At 55.3% G+C, this 17,252-nt stretch overlaps 2 protein-coding genes across 2 annotated transcripts; one reads left to right on the top strand and one right to left on the bottom strand.

The window, feature by feature from the left end:
- Positions 1-961: 961 nt before the first annotated feature.
- GLRG_01546 (DEAD/DEAH box helicase) lies at positions 962-4,385 on the bottom strand (the record flags this gene model as incomplete). The annotated part of the gene is made up of 13 exons (XM_008092231.1): positions 962-999; positions 1,081-1,186; positions 1,242-1,326; positions 1,381-1,485; positions 1,541-1,768; positions 1,814-2,257; positions 2,309-2,536; positions 2,594-2,697; positions 2,748-2,749; positions 2,798-3,278; positions 3,338-3,520; positions 3,573-3,838; positions 3,926-4,385. 13 exons carry the CDS (start codon positions 4,383-4,385, stop codon positions 962-964), a joined length of 2,730 nt encoding a protein of 909 aa, XP_008090422.1.
- A 7,206-nt stretch (positions 4,386-11,591) lies between these two features.
- GLRG_01545 (BAH domain-containing protein) lies at positions 11,592-16,899 on the top strand (the record flags this gene model as incomplete). Its single annotated transcript, XM_008092230.1, has 6 exons — positions 11,592-12,387; positions 12,531-13,014; positions 13,071-14,925; positions 14,981-15,377; positions 15,430-16,381; positions 16,809-16,899. The coding sequence occupies 6 exons, from the start codon at positions 11,592-11,594 to the stop codon at positions 16,897-16,899; spliced, it is 4,575 nt and encodes a 1,524-aa protein (XP_008090421.1).
- Positions 16,900-17,252: the final 353 nt, after the last annotated feature.

Raw genomic sequence — 17,252 nt, 5'->3', positions numbered from 1 at the left:
GAGCTATACGCAAATAGTCAAACAAGACGGATGAGGGTGGGTAGCTAGCTCGGTGGGCGGTGGCTGTCAGACCTTTGCTAGCCGCGCCCAGAAAGGCTTGCGACCACCAACCATGGCGAGGCGGATCCCGGTCACTAGGAGCCGGCCGGTCAAAGCCACTTTGGGACATGGTAGAATTCATTTATTTTCCCGCTTCCCGGCCGTGCCACTCCTGCATGAACCATTGCGCCGTCGCATGGGAATCCGCTGCATGTGAGGTGTCACCCAGAGTTCGGCGCGTTGAGTCGTCATTCCCGCTAGGTCGCGATCCTATTCCGTAGCGAACAGTCCCGGGATTGCTACCCACCTCGGTCTGCGTTCTTTACCCCTCTCATCCGAGACCGCGTGCGTCTGTGTGAGTAAAGATGCGGTGTGGGTGGTATGGCTGGACGTATGCGCATCTCCGGAACGGGACGTACGAAATCGCTGCACCGCTCGGCGGGTGCCATGTGACGAGCCTGCGTTGCTTTTGGATGTCTTGCGCCGTTGCACCTCTTTCGTGTTGGTGGCATTCGAGGTGTTGACGTCCGGTTCCGTACCAAAGTCGCGGCTAGTTGGGCCACTGAGAAGTGATAGCAGCCCGTAGTGGCGGTGGGTGTCGGTGCTTCATCACACGCACGCAGCTTGTCCCGCCAAATTCGCTCTGCGGGTGTGGGTGTGTAGTGAAGGGGGGATTACCTTGTCCGACGCAATGCAGGTTGAACGTCTTCGTCACCAATTATTGACGGGTATAAGGCGGTATGCATGCGCATCTGCTGCGGGAAGTGATGGGAAACAGCCTATGAGCAGCATAGCCAACTGCCCGGGTACGATATATGTACCCGACTTACTTCGCAACGGCAGCCGTGCAGCCAACCCCACGCGCGACGGCGGTGGTGTCGTTGGCCGCTCCAGCCGCCACCGACGAATCCCGGCATGTTGGTTATTCTTCCTCGTAGACCTCCTGTTGCATCTGTATCTCTGTTGGCCGTTATTAGCTGCTGTGCTAGGTGCATCCTTATTTCACCGCCGGCGCCAACATGTTTTTTCGGTCAGACTTACGCCACAGTCGGTTGGCCGAGTCTGAGATGACCCTAGCCTTAGCCTTGAGTTTCTCCTCGTATTTCTCGCTTTCCTGCCCCTTGATGCGTAGTTTACTCGGTTGGGCCTGTCAAACCATGAGCTTGTATTGCATGACGGGCTCGCGCGTCTAGTCTGCTTACCTGCATGAGAACCGGGAGAAGCTCGCTGGGGTCTGCATTTGCGATGGCCGCGACGCTGCGGAAGCCATTCTCCCAGAAAACTCTCCTGTTACACCAAAGTTAGACACAGTTCCGACGCCGCCTCGGTCACGCAACTCACGCCGTCCTGCTCTTCACAAAGGTAATCTGTGCCAAAGCCAACAGGTCCGATTTGGCGCCTGCCCTCAGTCTGTCCGAAAAGTGATCCAGTGCGGCAGCCATGATTCTGCAATCGGGAATTAATTGTCTGCTATTGCCGAAACGAGATTGGCCCAACTTACCCCCAGCCCATGTGCTCGCAGAACTTGATCATCCCAGCCGCAAAACCGTGGCAGGTCTGCGAGAGAGTTTGGACAGCGCCACGGGGCACGTCGTACTTACGCGCAACGGCCTGAATGGGCATCTCGTTGCACAGGTCTCGTAACTGAAAAGCCATGTAGAACCGACGGTACACACGAACCGTCTCCTTTTCTTCCGCGGTCGTTTCCTTCAGCGTGCTACCCTGCGCCCTGGACACGGTTAGCAACGTCGGAACCAAAGGCAAGGGTGCTTACAGCTTGTTGATCATGGCACATTTGAGCCCGAGAAACCCCAGAACTCGATGGCCGCTGTCGTCGAGGTTCTCCATTTCGTTCCGAAACACCTGCCAATTGACGTTGGTGCCGAAGTTCTGGACGGGAGTAAAGGTGTAGAGAATGTGCATCTCTCCATCCATGACGAATGCCTGGAGTGCCCTTTCCAACTCCTTGTGAATAAACACTCCATCGTCGGGATCTAGAGCAGCGGCTACAACTGCCTTGCCTAGCGTTGTTGGCTGATAATTTCCGCAGACATCTGTTACCACAAAATCCATCTTCTGCAGGTTTTGAAGGCTCGCCTCAACGCATTCCTGGAGAGCCTCGAGGGAGCTGGAGTGGCTCAGTAGCGTCTTACGGATGTACTCATCAAGACTATCTCTACTTGTTGCTAACCGCACGGCGATAACTTCTAGCAGAGCCCTGATATTGGTCAGTGCAAGAGCATGGAACAGTGAGCATCGTCTCTCTGACCTCTGAATACGCTGCTTGTCTGTCGTTAGACCGCTTGTGATGTGCGGCATTTCGGCATGCATCAGGTCGACTACCTTCTCAAGGTCGTCCTTTCGGCAGCACAGATAGGTCTCTCCGACTTCGTCCTTCCCCTTTCGGCCGGCTCGTCCACGCATCTGCCGAAGCATTGAGGGCCCGACGAAATCTCGGCCCATGCGGGCGTTATGGAGAATGACTCTCCGTGCCGGCCTGAACACGGTTAGCGGGGCCGACATTACAAGTTCTCGAGGGGGGCAGGAAACATACAAGTTAATGCCGGCTGCCAGGCTACACGTGGCTATGCACACTTTGATGACTCCGGTGTCATATGCACTGGCAATTAGATCCCGCTCTTCAATTGTCAGGCCGGCCTACAATGGTTAGTAGCTGACGTAACGTAATGTATTTGGCGGGAACTGACGTCTAGTGAGCTGTCAGTCTGGGTTTCAATATTCGCTCGACAAGACCTACGATGAAAAGCCACACCCATCGGTACTGTCTCCTCGAGTACAGGATCGAGTCCCGTCCCGAGGCTACGTAGCTCGGCAAGTAAATCGATGCGTTTTTCAACCAGGGCGGGGTCGAGCTCGTTTTGCATCGGCATCACTCTGGCTATCCATCGAGCATCGGATTCACAGCCATAGCGGCTGCTGGCGAATACTAGCGCTCCATATCCCGCTCTGGCCGTCTCGCTGGCGAGTGACACAACCGCATTGAGTACTGGGTCTTGGAACTCTTTGTGGCCGGATGGCTCGACCCGTCTTATCGCTTTGGAAGTCAGCAGTTCTGGTTGTGTTCCTGTTTTCAAGTGATTGGCCGTCTTGAGCAGCTCACTCATCGTGGCAGCCGGATAGACGTTCCCTTCATACACGAGATGCTCTTCGATCGGCACTGGGCGATAACGTGTCTCATACGAATGAGCACCGAGCCAATTAGCCAGGAGATTAATGTTCTACGAGCCATCGTCAGCGAAAGAATCCTGCGGAACTTTACAGATGGGCCGCCACTCACAGACATCGTAGCACTCATCCCGATGATTTGGACTGGCTGAGGCAAGGTAAGCAATTTGGTCCCGATTAATTCCATAAGATATCCGCGGTGATCATCATCGATCATGTGAAGTTCGTCCAAGACGACCGCCTTCAAGTGGTTGATCGAACAATCATCGATCGCCGTGTTGATAAGCGCATTGGCCTGAGATGCTTACTATCAGCAGGGTCAGGACTACGGGTTGTGATGCACATACCTTCTCGATGGTACAAACCCCAACATCAAAATCAGACCAAGTGGGTTTGATCTTGCTTCCCCCAAAGAAGCCGATGACCCTGATGGAGTCTTCGTCGGCCCGGCGTCTCCAGATGCGTTTCTCATGCTCAATTTCATCCTTTGGCTTTGGCACGTTTTGAACGATATTCCGCAGCCAACGGACCTTTTCTTGTACAAGTGCAACATAAGGCAATACGAGGAGAGCTTTGGCATTTTTGTCCTCGAGCACCCTCTTCAACATCAATACTGGTATCCAGTCAGTATAGCATCGTAACATGGGAGAGGCCAACTCGCCATCGGCCACCAAAGACTTCCCGCCTCCAGTTGGCGCACTATAGACAAGATTTCTCTCCCCAGAAAGAAGCCCTGGGCCGCGCAGGCAGGCCTTTTGCCAAGGGTACATGATTTTGATACCAAGGCTGTGGAAGTTCCGCAACAACGGCCGAGGAAGTCCGTAGAAGGGATGGGCGAGGGCAAGCAATGGATCCGAAGGCAAAGATGGCGTTGAAGGGAAGCTCCGTCGCTGAGTATATTCGGACGGGCCCTGGGTAACAACGTCCAGAGAGATTATCGGGCTTGCCGTGAGCTTTGGAGGGCCCGGGGGCAAACTTGACGCTCGCTGTACATGTGCTGTATGGCTCGGCAGCGTTGTTGGTCTCGGCGCAGGAGGATGTTCGGACTCAGAACGAGGTCGTTTGTGTCCAGAAACGGTGGAGACGGTCTGATATGTTCGGCTTTGCTCGTGAGCGGCCTCAACGGAGGTCTTGTGCCATATGCCGTTATGGGATGCCATGATGAAGTAGAGAGATTGGTCAAGGCTAAAGTGCAATGCATGGAAGACGGGAAAATACAAGCTGCCACGAGTCCTAGCTGGAACATAAAGATTGGATCACACCACTGAGTCTCGGGGGTTGAGCGATAACTAGGTAGAATTGGACTGCACCGGCAGGTAACTATTCCCATCTGGTGGTGCAACACTGATTGGTAGAAAACGGGCAAGCGCGTCTCCATAGAACGTGTGAAGGCAGCAGCAGGGATGACCCACCTTGCCCAAGTCACGCGAAATCAGGTGCAGAGAGCAGAAGAGCTTACCTCAGCGAACACCACCCGCGAGAACAATCAGTTGGTAAGAGCAAGGTACGTACCCTACCCAGGGGACTTGGAGAACATGGAATGGAAAGTGGAAACACAGCGACTGGACTCGGCCGGGCTGACCGGGGCGTGCGGTCGGTACGTACTCTTGGCTGTCAAGATCGGCCCCACTCCAGACCGAGCCACGCTTCATACACCACGACACACGGTCTATGTGGAGTTCGCCCGTTGCTCACAATTGCTTGCCTATTTTGAATACAGACTGGACGTGTGTCACTGACGGCAGTCGCTGTTACAAGATCCCGGGGGGGCCGCGGCCTATCGGACTTGAGTCGAAATAGACTGGGTCGATGGATGCTAACGCTGCCTGCCACACGTTGGATTTGGGGGGGGGGCAAGGGGATGGGGGAAGGGATGGGTCCCGCTTGGCACGGGGGCTTGTCTGAACTGTGATCAAAGTCCAGACACGATGCGATGGAGGACGGCGGAAAAAGCCGAGTCCTACCGCGAAGGCAGACCGAGCAGAGAAAACGAACACTGTCAGAAACGCAAAAAGAAGGATAAAAGAAGTACACTAGGTAGGCAGTGGCTACTGGGGTTGCACCATTTGTGTGTAGCGCCAGACACGTAGCCGACCTTGACAATCAGGAACCCGAACCGCACCAAAAAGTCCAACTCGTGAGAAGGGTGATCCATGTTCCAGTGCTGGCAGGAACAACTCTCCAAAGGGTACGCATCGATGCGGTGTCTCCCCGGGGACCAAGGCTAAGTGAGGCACAAGACCCTGTCCCTGGACAGGGATCATCATCTGGCCCCATCCATTCGTCAACGCTTCTCATTAGCCCCGTCGTGGCCTGCTACCAGCGACTACCACCCATCTTTTACTCAATGACGACGATGGACAGCGACAATTGTGTGCCGTTTGACGACCCGGCTGGCCGCTATTAAAAAATCTTACTGTCATACGTATTGGCTTCGGAGCCTGCATGAGTATTGATGGAGGGCGCTGTTCGCAGAGGAGGTAGTCATTCTTTGCTCGGGTGGCGTGCAGCTAGCTGCAGGCGCCGGGGAGGCGCGCACGATGCCCTCGATTCGGTCGATTCATCAAACCCGTAGTATCAGGCATCTCTCACCCAGCGGGCAATCCCTTATGGTTGTCAGAAGCTGCGCTGGCCCAAAGGGAGATTCGGGGAGCGAAAGGCATAAATACACAACGCGTAGTCCCCCCCCTTATTGCTGGCACAGGCCTGTTTTGTCAGGTCCAAGCAACTGGCTTCTCCGTACATGGGCGTCGATGACTCGGCGCAGGGTCCGATGGTTAAAGTGGAGGAGGGACGGTCGCGTTCTGTCTCTGCGTACGAAACCTTGACTTCGATAGCCATCAAAATGTCGCTCTCCCACCGGGTCCATCTTCTCCCCGATGAAACGGAACGGGGTTCATGATAGTGCATGATCTTGTGGCCGGTGGATTTTGAGAGCGATTGGAAATGGCCGGGAATGCACTGCACTGGTCATCGGCTAGTGGTCTGCCCCTTGCACCCTGCGGCATGTGGTGCTTTTTTTTTTTCTTTCTTTTTTTCTCGCTTGTGCCGGGCCAACCGACAAATGCGGTCAACCTCATCTGTCTTTTCTGACGTTCCCCGTCTCTGCTGAAGCCAAATCTTGGCCGCGGGATTTGCCCAACGGCGAGGCAACTCGCTATCGCTATCGCGAAGGAGATTTACTCAAGTCAAGTCGTAAATACTGCAACATCTCTCGGTTCAACACTTGCCTTCCGCCTTGTCGTTGTTGCTATTCTTCGAGTAGTAAGTTAACGCTTGTGCATGGCAATGAAATGAAAGTCGTCCGCCATGGTTTATTGGCTGCCGCTGATTCCCTTCGTGGATGGACAGTTGTCATTATTGGTAGCTAAACAAGGCAGTTCAGGGTGAGATAGACAGCGTGCGGCAGCAAGTAGGGCCTCCTCTCGACTATATTGCTAGGGAGAGCAATCGAGCGTAACTGACGAACGATACGTGTGGGAAACCGAGCTCGTTTGTCCTTGGGCTGAGTTCGTAAACTACAAGCCAGGCTGGAATTGCCTTCCCGCCCCGAAGAAGACGATCCAGACTTGGAGAGGGGGAAAGCAAGTTCAAAGCTCCGAGCCAGCCCGTCTTCATCTTCAGGGGACGTCTGATTTGCGTACACTAGTGCTGCAGCGCTTCTATCATGGCAGAAGGACGGTACGTACCCGTTCGGTTGTCTGCCAGTGTTCCTTGCGGCTCCACCCGGCGTCGAAATAGGTACATTGGGAAGTACCTCGGCTTTCTCACGGACTTCAGCGTGTTTCCCCCGTACCGGGAAGTACTGGGTAAGGTAGACATGTGGTTTGAACTTTGAAACACACAGTGGTATTTTTTGCGCTGAAGTGTCTTCAAACCGGACGGTCGTCAGAAACGTCAAGAACGAATTGCAGCCGCTAGGAAAACGAACCCTCGGATTACAAGGGCGGGGGGCGAGTGCGCCTCGATCTCACCTGTACGGGGTGGTGCGCGCCGTGCCTCGGACCAGCTAGATGGACGACGGTCGGCATCTGACTGTGGATGCACCTGCTCAGTGCATTGCCATCCAACCATCCGCTTCATCCTGGGCTGCCCAAGGTGATGGACAATGAAAGCAAAAAGGACGCCGTATGGGGAGATACGTAGTCGGTGCGGTGCCAAAGTTTTGCAACGTTTCCTTGCCGTCGCAGCAGGAAATGAATGCCGTGTCCTTGTAGAGAGAGCATCCTACCACGGATGAGGTAAGCGCACGATATGTACGTTGATACAAAGCTTGCTGACGGCGGCGATGGATCGACCCGACCGGCCCTCTATTTGCGAGGCGTTGTAGCGACTCATTCGCCTCCCTGACGCCGAACCGTTCTTGGGATGGGGGAAGGAGCCAGCGGCAGTGGCATTGTCGATGGCGATGCTGGCCAGACGCAGCAAATGAAATTGCACCACAGGAAGGTAGGTAAGCCACTTTGCAGGTTCAATCTTTCAAAAGAGGTGGTAGCCTAGCCAACTCCTGAGGCAATCGGCGCGAGGTGAAAACTTTGCCAAGAGGTGATGTTCAGATTGAGAGAGGGGGCACCAGGAGGGGGGGGGGGGGCAAAAACATAGGAAAAAGGGAAAAGGTATGAATACTCGATACCAAGCGAACATACAATGTGGTGCAGTAATAACGTCCGGAAATGGCCCCCATGTCGTGCATATAACGTTGGCAGGCCATGTGTGCACATGAACACACTCACTCACTCACTCACACACACACACACACCTGTGGTAAGAAATGCCAATAGGGAAAAACGTGCAATGACGCAGTACCGCGGATACGGGCAGATGGGCAAGAAATATATTTCAAAGTAAATGCAGAAAGAAAACTACCCGGATGAGGTTCGATGACACCGACATGAAGCATTTGTTCCGACGCACCTCCAACCCCGGTGTGTCCTGTCAGAGCTGGGGCAGATGATGAAGTGACGAGATATTGTAGATCAAGCGGGCAGAAAAACGGCGGAGACAGGCATACATAGTATTTCAGTTTCGGAGGGACGGCAATAGCCCGTCAGAAACAATAGACAGGAAAAGGCTGGGTGAACTGGTCAAAAAGGGCGCAACGGCAAAGGAAAGAAGCGCTGTTGTTGATATTGGGGTGGGTGGCCAAGAACAGCTAGGTAACCCAGGAGGTGGGATTCATATGGGACCGACACACATGGGTGATGACGGGGGGGGGGATTGTGGACGACATGTCGTGGGCAGATCCCTACGCGGTAAGGAGCCCTTCGTTTCCACAGGGTTGGACAAACCGGGGTGCGACGAACCAAGGAAAGGAATCGAAGGAAGAAGTGGGCGGGCCGTCGAACATGACATGACCAGCAATCAGAGGAGCATAGTGTATAGTGTAGTATGTGGCGGGAGCGAAAGCGACGGCGTCAGTCAATGGTCGGCCTCCCCCCCGGGTGCACTTGTGTATTTGTTATTACGCTTGAACCCGACATATTCTGACGTGGAGGGGTTTTTATTTCATTTATAAGCCGCTGACAAGGTCAAAGGTGAGGCAAAGGCACGGATCGGCGGCTTGTCGCCAGGTCAGCCTTTTCTGAGTTCCGAGTATAGATACAGTTGAGATAGCATGGATAGGAGATGAACATCCGGGGGGTAAGACGGGCAATTGGGGGAGGGGGAGGGGGACGAGGTTCGATCTTGTGCCACCGTAACAGGAAGGCATGGATATCGATGGTAAGGTAGGAGATGCAGTGGCAGAAAGGAGGGGAATTCGCTGGGGAAGACAGGCGACGTCAAAACTGCAAGGGAAAACGGGGGAGGCAGATGGCGAATAGAGGGAGACGTCGGCGGCACTAAGGGCGAGAGAGAGGTTGTGTGAGAGAGAATGGGGAAAGCAGCTGGCAGGTAGGGCGGCAGGCAGCAACAAGTGGTTTCCGTGACTGCGAAGGAAATGCGAACCATACACGTGCCTTGCTCGCACCTTGCTTCATGCTGTTGTTCGTTCGTGCCTGCTACGTACAATTAAGTCACCTCCCCAATAGATACCTACCTACTTGGTAGGTACGGATAGTGTACACTACAGATACAGACCCCGACCCCCGACACCCCCGACACCCCCGACACAGACCAGACCCAACAAGCCAGCCAGCCCCGGCCGGCCGACTGTTTGAACGTCAACATCGTTAACTTAGATTGCCGTTGTTGAGTGAAGTTAATTCGGGGCGCTGACACTTCACTGTTGCGAGAAAGTTAGGGAACTGTAGGACGCCGATGTTCCAAGCAATCAATTGAGATTTATCAAGAATTAATCTAGCAAGTCGGATGGAAGAGATGCGGTCGGCAAGGTGTCTGATGTCCGATGTCCGATGAAGGCAAGGTAACGTAGGTATGCATGGAGGTACGTCGAGAACAAGCGAGCCAGCGACCGGTACACAGAGACAGGAAGAGAGAGAGAGAGAGAGAGAGAGAAAGAGATAAAGCGGAGGTCAGACATCGCCTTATGCAGGTCTTGGGCATCGTCCACACACACACAAACACACACACACACACACACACACACACACACGTCGTCTCTGGAATATTTCTTGCCAACCTTACTTCTCAGGTCCTGGGTCGCCGTCGTTGGTTCTGTGGGTGCGGTGCTGCAATGCTTTCGCTCTCTCTTTCCCTTTGCTCACACCCACACACCACACCAGACACACACACACACATACACACCCCACGCACCACGTACCCGACCGGACTGACGATCGGTCGAAGGGGATTGAAATGGGTGGATGGATGTGCCAGGAAAGTCCCCTCCGACAAATAGAAGAAGACGAAGAGAAGAAGGTGAGGTATGGTAACGATCTGATAGAAGGGGACGAAAGGTGAGATGGAGGGGGGGCGTGCGGTTGGATTCTGCGGCGTTGGCAGGCTTAGATTGAGGTGTGAGGTCGATGGGCTCTTCGCTCTGGTGCCAGAGTGATGACTGCGGGAGCGGGTACTGAAGTACATGAGTGGGTCTGGTATCATGCAGGCTGTAGCGGCGTATCGCTACTTGCTCATCGCGCAAATTTGCTAAGAAATACGGGTAGTGTTCCCCAACCTGCAGTAGATCAGTACTTCCTACCCAGCCCCATCCGCGAGAGAAGGAGAAAAAAAAAGGCGAGGGCCTGCTGTTTTCTGCTTGCTGCTGCTGTTACGCCTGCTGGCCCAGACTGACTGGGGAGAGAGACCTTGCTCTAACCTACCTTAGCATTGGTCATTGGTTCTGCTGGTGGTAAGGAAGCAGGTACGTATCTTCCCGTCCAGACATGCTGCTCCTTTCCCACCCCCAGGTGCATCGTCCATCAGGTACTTGGCCCCATTTCCTGTACATCCCCCCAAAATGTCTACGGAAAGGTACTTTCTTCACTTTGTTGCTAGGTGCGGCACTGGCAGCCCAGGTTTATGGACAAGGCAAAGGCGAGGCAAAACAAGGCCAGGTAATAGTGTAGGAAGCTTGGGTAGGTAGGTAAGTAAGTAGAGATGGACCAGGTGCAGGTGCAGGTCCATCCATCCATCCATCCATCCACCATCCATCCCATCCGTCGGCCGGTGCTTGGTGCCTCTCGTGCTTGGTTGCTGGACCTGGTACCGGTGCCGCTGCTTAAGGTCGACCGTCGACCGTCGGTCGTCCTTCTTTGACGTTTCTTACCATTTTGCCTTCCGCTTGTCTGGACCTGGACCTGGACCTGGACCCGTCTTCCTCTTCTCCTTCCTTCCTTTCCACATCACTTCCTCCCTGCCCATCTTCACCACCTTCACAAACACGCCCGATTCTGGCTCCGGCCCCCCCATTGCTTCCTACCCTCCCTGGTCGCCCGGAACCTTGACTCTCGGCTCCCATCTAGTCCTTCCCACTACCGATCCGACCCTTACCTTACTCATTCACCCTTCCCTTTCCCATCATCCTTTCACTCACTCGTTCTCATCCTCATCCTCATCCTCATCCATCCACACCGCACCCCAAACACCACACACATCCATCCATACATATCCAGTATCCGCTGCGCTCGCGCCCACGCGCTCCGTTTCCCAGCGCCACGTCCTGCCCATCGGCTGGATTCCATACCCTTCGCGCAGTCACATCCCATATATCCATCCCCCATCGGACGCGATCCTTCCACGCATCCATATCTCCCTAGCCGTCTCATACGCCGCATCTCGTCCACGGCCGCCTGCCTCACTGCATAAGTAGTCCTCGGATCCCATTTGGCCCAGCCTATGGATCAGAGCCTTCGCCCTTCTGCAGACGAGCTTCAACCTGTCGGCCCTCTTGCACCTCATCACCCGCGGGAAGGGCCCCGACCAATTTCGTCTCACCTCCCAACCACGCGCAGCTAGCCATCGCCATCATGGCACAGAAAACCCAAACCGCCAGTAGTTCCGAGGACCAATCCGCCAGCGCCACTCCCTCTGCGCGGGACCCTTCCGATTCCACGCAGCCCGCCACTTCGGCCACGTCAACCTCCAAAGCAGCTTCTACCGTCCAGAAGTCTCACCAGACGGAGCTCGACGCGGCCCTGCGCAACACTTCGCAACCCATGGCCAAGTCGTCCTCCACAGGCTCAGACCCCGCCGCCAAGGACGCTGGCATCGAGGCCGCGAACCCCTATGGGACGCGATCACGAAACCGCAATGGATCGTCGCGCCCAAATTATGCGGAGGACAAGGACCTGGACGTCGACATGTATGACTACGCCCCCGAGACGAAGGATCAGGAGTCCAAGAAGTCGGCGCGTCATAGCAATGTGTCGGCCACGTCCGCCCAAGAGGGCGCGCGCACCAACGGCTCAGCCCGCAAAGCTCTCCCATCCGACGACACCAAGACGGCTCCTCCTCAGAATGGAGCAAAGGACGTGCAGTCCGCAAACCCACCCCCAGCAACGCAAGCATCGGCCTCGGCAAACTCGACCCAACCTTCGAAAAAGCGCAAGGCAGCTTCACACGCCGCGACTGCCACTGCTCATGCCCAGGCTACGGCGACAGCATCGTCGTCGGGTGCCGGCACAGGCGCTTCACGAAAAACGGCGTCGGGCCCTTACGCTAGCTCATACGCAGAGACGAACATGCTCAGTTTTGAGAGTTCCGGTGCGGTCCCCAAAGATGGAAAATTGGTGGCGGATGACGGTACCGTGCTAGCACCCAATGGTAAGACAGCAACAAACCGCACACGCGCACTCACCCATCCTTGTGCTCCCCTGTTCATTTTTACTTCTTTCCGGGGTGTTTTTTTTTTTTTCTTCTCTTCCTTCTTTCCTAGAACAGGATGACATGCTGATTCCAGATTGCAGACAATGTCTATCTTGTGTGCGAACCCCCGGGGGAACCATACTACTTGGGCCGCATCATGGAATTTCTCCATGCGCAGAATGACAACACCAAGCCGGTTGATGCACTTCGCATCAATTGGTTCTATAGGCCCAAGGATATCGGGAAAAAGGTCAATGACACTCGCTTGGTGTTTGCGACGATGCATTCCGATATCAGCCCTCTGACAGCTTTGCGTGGCAAGTGCCAAATCCTACACAAGGCAGAAATTCCCAACATGGACGAGTATCGAAAGATTTCGGATTGCTTCTGGTACGAGAAACTCTACGACCGATACATCCAGAAAAACTACGATCTCATTCCCACGTCGACAATCGTGAACGTGCCCGAGAGAGTCAAGAAAGTACTGGACGAGCGCTGGAAATTCGTTATTGTGGAGCAGGGTCGCGGAAAAGAGTTCACTAGCGCAGTGAAGCTCTGCAAGCGATGCAGCGGCTACTGTGCAAGGTTGGTCCACCCACGCCGCGGTCTAACGGGAGTTGGAGTCGCTAACACAATGTTAGCAATGACTCGGTCGACTGTGCTGTGTGTAAGAAGACATACCACATGAACTGCGTCAGGCCACCGCTACTGAAGAAGCCTTCGCGAGGCTTCGCTTGGTCCTGTGCTGCATGCAGCCGCGCCCAGGAACGCAAATTGGAGGCCCGTCATACACCTAATCTACTGGACCCCGCAGGCGACGGCGACGACGAGGATCTCTACGATGACGATGACGAAGAGATGCATGTCGACACCGAGCGGACAAGCCCCGCCGACAACGACGACTCTCACCGCACGGGCACTGCGGAGCAAATCTACCAAGCCAGCCTTTGGCCTTGGCGGTACCTCGGAATGCACTGCAAGCCCGAGGATGCCCTGGATTACGACGACCGAATCTACCCTCGCGCTAGTACTCGAATTGGTCCCAAGCATCAAGCTACTGTGCTTCCATGGCCTGGCCAGCCTGTGCAGTACCAAAAGCCTCTTGAGTTTAAGAGAACCGGAAAGAAGGGACCGGGTTTGTCGAAGGAGGCGCTGGCGGCTTTGGAGGCTGAGAAGTCTCGTCGCGAGAAGCGCCCTAAGTGGGTTCAGGATGAGCCCCCCGGTTATGTGGCAAGAGGTGAAGATTACGAAGACAGCGACGACCCGAACGCGACGGCCACCCGATTGTGGGCCCCACCTCCAGCGACTGAGAAGAACAAGGACTGGGAGGCCAAAGTCGACCGGTACATGAAGAAGGCGGAAGAGCTGGCGCCCAAATTCAACCTGCCCAAGAACTCCACCAACCTCCACGATGTCGCGCTGGAAACCTACTACCACAGTGGTTACAGCGAGGACCGCGCTCTGAAGCTTCTTTCCGAAGTGGACAAATCAGCTTTCAAAGAGCCCGACCTGACGGCAACGGAACAGAAAAAGTTCGAGGAAGGCGTCGGGAAGTACGGATCCGAGCTTTATCTCGTCAAACGACATGTCAAGACCGTTCCGCCCGGTACAATAGTGCGGTATTATTACACTTGGAAGAAGACTCCTCAAGGTAAACAGATTTGGGGCAACTTTCAGAATAGAAAGAGCAAAAAGGAGGCCAAAAAGGCAGAGGTTGCTGCGAGCAAGCTGCAGGACGATATCGCCGACGATGCCGACGACTCCGCGTTTGACGGCGACAAAGCGCACAGCAAGAAGAAGGGCTTTGTGTGCAAGTTCTGTCATACCAAATACTCGAGGCAGTGGAGGCGAGCTCCCAATGCATCAGGGACTCCCGTGAGCGAAGGCGGGGGCAAGAACTCCAGCAAGGACAAGAACAACCAGTATATCCAAGCACTCTGCCGCAGATGTGCTGAGCTCTGGCGGCGCTATGCTATACAGTGGGAAGATGTTGACGAGGTGGCCAAGAAGATTGCTCAAGCGGGCGGCCGAGCCTGGAAGAAACGTCAGGACGAGGAACTCCTCAAGGAACTCGAGGCCGCCAAGGAAATGCACACCTACTGGAACACGCCTCCGCCGCCCAATGCTCCGGAGCCGGCCACTGCAGTGTCTGCGGCACCCTCAAGCGAGCCACCTCGCAAGAAGCTTAAGAGTTCCGCCCCAGACAGAGACTCGGAGCCGCTGGCGTCGGACACTACTCCGGCTGCCGCCCCTACCAAAAAGAAGGAGAAGGCCGTTGAGAAACCGGCCCCTCCACCGGCACCTGAGATCCCGAAGCCCAAGACCATGCCCTGCGCAATCTGCGACCAGCTGGAGCCATTGGGAGACCAGCATCTGTCTTGCAGGGAGTGCCGGTTGACAGTACACCGCAACTGCTACGGAGTTGTTGATAACAGAAACCCCGGCAAATGGACTTGTGACATGTGCGCCAACGACAAGAGCCCACAGGTTTCCATTGTATGTCAAATACCCCCATTTGTTTCGCCTAATCCGACAGCTGACATGTTTGCAGCAATACAAGTGTGTCTTGTGCCCGATTGAGCACACGGAACACGACTTTGTTGAGCAGCCTAAGATATCTGCTTCCAAGAAGAAGTCAGAGAAGGAGAAGGAGCGCGAGCGAGTCGAGCGTGAGCAAGCCCAGAAGGCTGCCGACTACTACAGGAAGAAGCAGGAAGAGAATAACCGACCAGTCAACCCTCGGGAACCTCTGAAGCGAACCGCAGACAACAACTGGGTCCACGTTACCTGTGCCGTTTGGACGGCTGAAGTCAAGTTTGGCAACGCAAAGGCATTGAGCCCGTCTGAAGGTATCCCTTCTATTCCTCGAGTGAGGTACGATGAGGTTTGCAAGGCCTGCAGCCACAAGGGTGGCGCCTGCGTTGCCTGCTATAATTGCCGCAGTCCTGGTGAGTGTGGTATTCCTTCCTCTCTTGAAACAGTGCTAACCATGGCCACCAGTCCACGTCGAGTGTGCTCGTCAGCAAGGCTACCTACTCGGCTTCGACATCACTCCTGTCAAGGGGTCTCGTCGTGATCAGTTCAACCTTGTTACCATCAATGGCGAAAGTGGCGTCATGTCAGCCACAGTGTGGTGCAAAGAACATGTCCCGACAAAGAGCGTCATACATCGTATGCACGACGTTGTTAACGACGACGGTCTTAATGCTCTCCAGCTTTATGTGCAAAGCTACAAGCAGGCAGATCTTACATTGACTGGTACAGTCCGAAAGGCCAATCTCATGACGAATGCTGCCAAGATGGGCGGTGTTCCTGTCACGCCGAGTACTCGGCGGGCGTCAACCACAGCCATGCCTACCAATGGCATTTCACACGGTGGGAACAATAATGAAACAGCAAGTGATTATCAAGCAGGCGAGAAGATTTGCATCACCTGTGGCATCGATGTCAGTCTCAAGTGGTGGTCCATCGAAAACTCGGACGAGCGAGAACTCACCAACGGCCACTACGGAAGCCTCGGGTCGGAGGCTCAAAAGTTTGTGGAGCAGAGGAAGTTCCAGTGTCACAAATGCCGGAAGCTGAAGCGGAAACCCAACCCCCATCCGCCCAAGGACCCGTCCCCAGTCGTCGAAGCAGCAAGACTCGTACCCCCGCTCCCAGTTGTTCCGCCGCACCACGCACTGGCTGCACCCCCTCCAGGCCCTCCGTCCTTGAGAAGCCCACCGACAACCGGCCCAGAGGCAAGGGCTCGCAGCCTCTCGTCATACGCCTGGGTAGCCCCGGCTCCGCCTCCGCCTCCGCCTCCGCCTCCGCCTGTCTCGCAGCCTGCGGCTCCTCCCCCACCGGCTGCTCCTGTCGCACCACCGGTCCAGGCTGCCCCAGCGCCTCCCCCAATTCCACCGACGGCACCTCATCAGGCTCCAAGCCCCTACGGCCCTCCTCCGGCGCCAAGGTATGCAGACTGGCATAGCCGTCCACCCGCCCGGCACAGCTCGCCACCCCAGCGACCGCCGCCGTTCCAGCCTCTATCGACGTTGCGTCCTCCGCCGATGGCAGTGCCTACGCACCCCCCAATGTCCACAGCCGTTCCCGCCGGGCATATGGGTCAGCCTGCTCATAACGGAATACCGTCTTCGCCTTCGCCCTTAATGGCCGGACCCATGTCCCACGGATCACACGCATCACACGCATCACACGCATCACACGCATCACACGCATCACACGCATCACACGCATCACACGCATCACACGCATCACACGCATCACACGGCTCGCACGGCTCACACGGCTCACACGGCTCACACGGGTCGCCGTACATACACCCTTACCGACAAAGTCCCCACGGACCGCCTCATGCCTTGCCTAATGGCGGTCCTCAGCCGAGAGGCCCTGATACATTTGCGCAAGGACTTCTGCCTCAAAGAGCGCCATACGGCAGCCCTTCTGCCCATGACGCTGGAGGTCCTCTGAGGACACCCAGCATGCGCCCGACCAATGAACCCCCTCGACCAGCGGGAGCAAGTACCAGCCCGTCACTACGTAACCTGCTCTCCTGAGAGCCTCGAGGCGGATTGCTTTAGTGTTTCTGTTTTCAGGAGTTTTGGGGGATGGAAATCAAGGTCCTCATTGAGACATTTGGTATCAGAGTTGCAGGGCGGCAGAAAACTTTGCCCGTCTGGTGTAAAATATTCATTGGAGTGAAGAAAAATTTGTGTCGACTGACACTCGATTGTTAAGATAAAGGATGGTCACAAGAAAGGGCCACCGGCAAGGGATTGTGACAAAGTCATCCCAAGAAACGCGCGAGTTAGAAGTTATGTCTT

This window comes from Colletotrichum graminicola (genome assembly GCF_000149035.1).
Source record: "Colletotrichum graminicola M1.001 genomic scaffold supercont1.4, whole genome shotgun sequence".
NCBI lineage: Eukaryota > Fungi > Ascomycota > Sordariomycetes > Glomerellales > Glomerellaceae > Colletotrichum > Colletotrichum graminicola.
This window is presented reverse-complemented; position numbering and strand designations above follow the sequence as displayed.